General features: G+C 32.0%; 1 protein-coding gene across 1 annotated transcript in view; it reads right to left on the bottom strand.

The window, feature by feature from the left end:
- Nucleotides 1-5,077, bottom strand: part of LOC139488290 (putative ferric-chelate reductase 1) — a 30,686-nt gene extending 25,609 nt beyond the window's left edge. The window contains exons 1-2 of the mRNA XM_071273787.1: nucleotides 5,026-5,077; nucleotides 3,173-3,262 (exon numbers count right to left, since the gene is read on the bottom strand). Coding sequence (XP_071129888.1) covers nucleotides 3,173-3,250 — 78 coding nt within the window. The 5' untranslated portion in view covers nucleotides 3,251-3,262; nucleotides 5,026-5,077. The remainder of the gene's footprint in view (nucleotides 1-3,172; nucleotides 3,263-5,025) is intronic.
- Nucleotides 5,078-6,000: the final 923 nt, after the last annotated feature.

The following is a 6,000-nucleotide window of genomic DNA, read 5'->3' on the forward strand; positions in this document are numbered from 1 at the left end:
GATATCGAAAACCCTAGTGTTATTATTTTTCAGTAATACATAAATTTCTCTCGTTAAAATCTAAAACATTGTTACATGCAGGAGCGAATCGTACAAGTTAAGATATATGAACACCGTAAGACGGTGACAAGGGAACGTCACCATCTAAAATGGATGATTAACGATAGGAAATGAAAAATCATCTCTTTTATCATAAATTTAGTATTAAGCTTTCCGTTAATGATATAAATATCAAGATCAATGAAAGGACAGTAGTCATTGTTAATATTATGTCCGCATTAAAGCCACTCAGCAACATCAGCTAGCAATATAAATCATGTATCCAAGACTAAAATATCAACAAGTACAATTCAACATCCAATGGATTTAGTGTAAAGACGTCACCAACAGTCATAGAAATACATGAAGTTGTGCAATGCCAACAAATAGGTATCATAATAGAGAAAAATATCATCATATTAGAAAAACACTTCATTATATTAATGAAAACCCTCATCATAATAGAGAAACAAACTCATCATAATAGAGAAATTGGTCTAAAATGGTCTTATATCATATTTATCTTGTACATTTTGAAAGAAAACATCCGATCAAGTTATTAAAACAGATTTTTAATAGTGTGATGTGTCCTTTATCATATCGACATATAGAAAATTGACTCAACCTATTGATTAATAAACACGTACAGTACTCGGTACAGTGGCACTAATTTATTTCGAAAAGCCGATTTGAAAACAAATTGCAAATTTAATAATTTACGTATTGGCAGTCAAACCACGTATCCTCATCTCAATATAAACACAGCTCTTTGCTTAAAAAATGAAATTTTAAACATACATTGAATTAATTCAAAATTATGTAATATATCATTTTCTTCCGAGCGTCACTGATGCGGTTTTTGTAGACGAGACATGCGTCTGCTCTGGTATCTATAATGAGTTTATTTCGTCTCAATGACAGCATGTGATTGCATATTTTTTAATTTTCTTTTAAACTTTACAGTTTGTTTGGTTAGTGGTGCATGTTTCGACCATTCGTAGCATGTAAAGCGTAACTTTTCTCCTAAATTACATTTAGAATAGGCACCAGATACGACGGTTGAATTACTTTTTGTGCAAATTCAATCATTTTAACTATGAAAACCATATGAAGCAGATAATGTTGAATTTTAAACACATTGAAAACGTGTGTTCTTGCTAGCATTACGTGTAACCATAGTAAAGCGATATACATTTTCATAAATATACTTCAAAACAACTAAACACAATTTAGTTAGATCTAGAGCGAATCAATAGGACTGTCTGAAAACAAGAAAATGTTTGATTATATTTTAAATTTTCCTTGCTCACATATCTTACGACTTTGTTGGATTCCTATGATAAATGTCTATTTTTGTTTCATATCTTTCTGTTTACCTTCGTACTTTCACTTTTATAGCAGTTCAGTGCTTTTGTTGTTCCGTGTTGTTTCTTCTTATAGTTATTATTTGATTTAAATCGATTTATGGCTATTGAAGAGCGGTATATTACTATTGCCTTTATCTACAATTATAACTCACCACATAGCTTCACGTCTATATCGACTTACATTTATTACCGACTGTCCCTGACATAGATAACTTGATTTGCAAATCTTGCATTTTATATGTCCACTTTTTTATAAAAATTAACGTACATGTATATTTTTTTAATTCATGTGCAATGCTATATCTTCATTATCAACTACAACAAGGTTTTTACTTTCTATGAATTTGTCTACTAGTTGTGTTTCTACTTGAACATCAGGAATTCAGAGATGTTTGTATCTTCACTACTTTCCAGACATTATTGCTCTAGAATAATAGTTACCAAAACATGTAGTGAGTTATACTATTCTAAATAACTTTTTGCATAAAATCAACTCATCTTATGAGTAACACGAATAGTCCAAAGATTTCCCTCCCTTAGTAAGTGACTTTTGGTTATACTGAGCAAACAAATCACAACAGAATTTGGAATATTGAGTAATTTTCAAAAACCCAAGTCTTGCCAATGAGACAACTATCGACCAGACAAACTTTGAAGGAATATTCCATTTGAAGGTAATTTACAAGGGTTTTTAGATTGTGCTGCTGATACGAAATTCAAAATGGCTGTTAGGGCCTACAATTTATTCGATTCTGAATGCCTGAAGTAAAGCGATTTCCCGAGGAAGAGTTTTTGTGCCAATCCCAAATTAAAGAGGGTTTGCAATGAAGATCTGACAAAGTTTAACTTATTACTCCTAGAAAAATAGTTGTTTCTCAGAAGCTCTTTTCCCACATGTATTTAAACAAATTTTTCATTAGGGATACTACGATGAACCTTTGAATACTAATTAGTTTTATTATACTCTATGATACGTTTCACAGATGATAGCGGATATGGACCTAATGTCGTCCACTACAACTACAATTCCGCCCCTTTTTTCCCGAATGTGACCTACCGAATTAGACTTCTTACCGAATTTGAACTTACATGATCACCATGACGGATGCCTCGTGTGAAATCTTTATGGGTTTGAATGTCCCGTTGGTATATTTTGCCTCTATTTTATAAGTTTTATTTTGCCAAACCGAAAAAGTAAAAATGACCACCGTGTAATATACATGTAATAAAACCATATTGAAAATGCATAATGTTTCATAAACCACCTAAAACATCAGAATCAACTGATGGACACGTGCACCAGGGATGCCTCTCTTTAAATTTTGGGCTTTTTGTGCTTTTCTAATAAAAATTAAGATGGTCTTCACTTACTGACATATAACCATTTGAATGCATAGAAATAACTTTGTATTTAAAACTGTCTCAAGAATTTATTCAAATCTTGAACAAGGTGAAACATACACTAGCTATGAGAGTATGTGTAACTAATCTGGAAATCAAAAAGGCTGAAATCGTAGAACACAGTTCAATCAATAACCCAATGAGAAAGACATATGATCATGCTATGATCAAATGCGACTTGGGTGTTTAACATCATACTAAATATGCAATATAGTTATGCCCACAAATTTAATAAAAATAGCTAAAAGGGCAATTTATGTTCATGCTTTCAAAAGAACTTTGGTATTGGTTATGAAAGTCCTTCTCAATAGAGGATTTTTGATAGCCTAGAATCTAAGGGCAAACTATGTTGATAATATACTTACATTTACCAGATTGACAGTATTGAGGACACATAAAATACATATAAAATGGACAACATAACTCATTTTGGTTGCTGTCATAATGACTTCTATCTGAAATAAACAAGGTTTCATTCAAATAATTAAATTGCCACAAGTTTATAATCAATTGGTCAGATCGATATAAACTATGTCTAAATCATTCGATTTTTTCTACAGTAGATTTCAATCATTTATATAAAAAAGACTATGAGAAAACAAGTCTCAATGAAATATTGATCAGGGAAAAAATCCCCATGTTGACTATAAAGGTGTTTCCTAACAATTGAAACAAACAACGTGTATTCATTTGGTATCAAATAATTGATAACTGTTGTTTAAAGCCGGGGTCACACGTTCACTATTTTTACTACAGTTCTTGATTGGACCATTCCTGATTACAATTTGTCAAAAGTCTGATCAAGATTCTGTGAATCGTGGCTGGAAAATCAAATTTCAATCAATTTATTTATTTTAATCACGACAACAATGAGAAATTGTTCAGGAAGCGTTCAAATTCAGTCGTTTCCATCCAAATTTGTGCCGATTATCCCATTATCAATCCAATTCTTATCCGATTTGTGTATTTTGCATAGTAAGAACAGACCGAATCTGTACTGACAGCATCCTTATTCTGCCGAGTGCTATCCGACAGTAACCAGACTGTGAACCTGCGTTGACGGAAGATATCTGTGAGAAAAATGTCCCCATATTCGAGATCATCAAATACTGTCGGAAAGCAATCTTAGTGGGCTATACCGCATTGCAAACGACTTTGGCTGGACTATGTCGTAACGTATTTTGTAATTGTCGGGACTCTTACATGGGTATTATTGCCGAATTTCATATCAATAACGGGATTCTTTGGAAACGATTTTTGCAGATACGGTTAAAATTCGGCAATACCTGAGTGCAATCCAAATGCAATCAGGACTCAATCAGCAATAAACCAGCAATGACAAATCTCTCCAGATCATAGGGGAACGGACACTGTCCAGAAAACACAGAACAATGTTACGACTTTGATCCGATAAAGCAGAATCTGTCACGACATAGTCACGATTGTAATCAGACTAGACACAATCGGTGTTCCTGAAAGGTGGGCAATATATTCTTACTGCAATGGTACTAGACATATCGGTCAATTCAGGAAAACAAATCGGTAAAAAAAAACCTCATACATGATAAAAAGAATTATCTTCGACTAATTCGTCTCATCTGTAAAAAGTCTGTTAGCATAAAATCAATAGCCAAATTTGTGATTGTTTGAATAAAAAAAAAACCACGGGTATAATTGTTAAAATTGTATAGAATCTTGTGTAGATTGATCGCTTTTAATGCCAAGTTACAGTAAAAGATTTATGTCATAGTTTGGTAGTATTTTGCATACAACATTGGCTACAACGTTGAACTATAACTTTAAATCGAGAAAAAATGCATTTATCCCATTAATTATTACCGATTGAAATTTTTCAAAATAGATGAATATTATTATATATAAAACACATGAAGTCGGTGAAAAGCGTTCTTAAATTTGTCTTAAAATCATTAAATCAGCAATTTGATATCGACAAACTTAAAAAAATAAAATCTATATGTTGTTGATACAGAAATTTAAAAGTAGTGTTACAAATAACAAAAAATACCTCAAAAACCGTCCAAATAAGCATAACGGCACCGCATATCTTTTTCTGAATCCACGAAAATAGGTACCCACGAAATAAAATAAATCTAATAGTATTAAATAACCAATGTTACAGAACGTATTGACGCATTTAATCGCACCCAAGCCTCATATCCCCATTGCTTAAAACTCAAAGATGTAAAGAGTGACTTACTTTATTTCGCTTCACAAACTAAGATACATGTACGAACTCACCGAGAGATGCATGTAAGTGATAGAATAAATAGTTTTCTACTTTTTAAATACGTTGGTTAACAGTTGACTAATTCTCTAATGACAAAAAACTAAAAAAAAAACCAACAAAACAAAACAAAAAAACAAACCCAATTGCATTTTTTCATACGAGAGCCGTTTCCAAGACGCACAAATAAACAACAATTTAGTAAAAATCAGAGCAATGCTATGCACGATTGACAGCTAAACCATGCGTATCATGCAAACAGTTGATATTGAAGAGGATATAGTGACACATCTTTATTTGACATAATGGCAACATTTCCCTTGTAATCTAGAACTGAAGTGCAGTTTGGACAGGAAACCCGACAAATAAACTATAAGACAAAGGTTCACAGAAATCTTTTATTTCCAAATATTTAGCTACGACATTACAAGTTACAACAGAGGGAAACAAAAAAAGTCAGTCTTACGCAAAAAGGAACGTAAAATTAACTAAAACGGATTTTTTTTTATAACTGTAACACTCTTCTTATTCGCCTTATACGTAAAACGTCAGTAAGCAAAAAATCTAGAGCCTAATGTATTATATTAATGGAACTTTAAAAAACACGCTGTTATGATATTGTAATTATTGTATTTATTTATGTTTGCCTGATTTGTGTTATGTGGCCTGATAGTTGCTTACAGAATAATCTTAGAACTGTGCAGTTTAGAAATCACTAAAACAATCACAGAATGATTGGAACTTTCCATTTGACTTACATAATGATTTCAGAATGATCCTAATAAAAGAAGCGTTATATAAACTTCTACATTTTAATAGAAATTTCCGTTGTAACTTTCTAGGACGTTCCATTCTAGAGTGTTCTAGAGTTTTACGTGACCACTATATATATACAGACACTAAAGTTAAACTCACACACTGAGACTTAGACATCAATAGACATTTTAA

This window comes from Mytilus edulis, chromosome 9, assembly GCF_963676685.1.
Source record: "Mytilus edulis chromosome 9, xbMytEdul2.2, whole genome shotgun sequence".
Taxonomy (NCBI): Eukaryota; Metazoa; Mollusca; class Bivalvia; order Mytilida; family Mytilidae; genus Mytilus; species Mytilus edulis.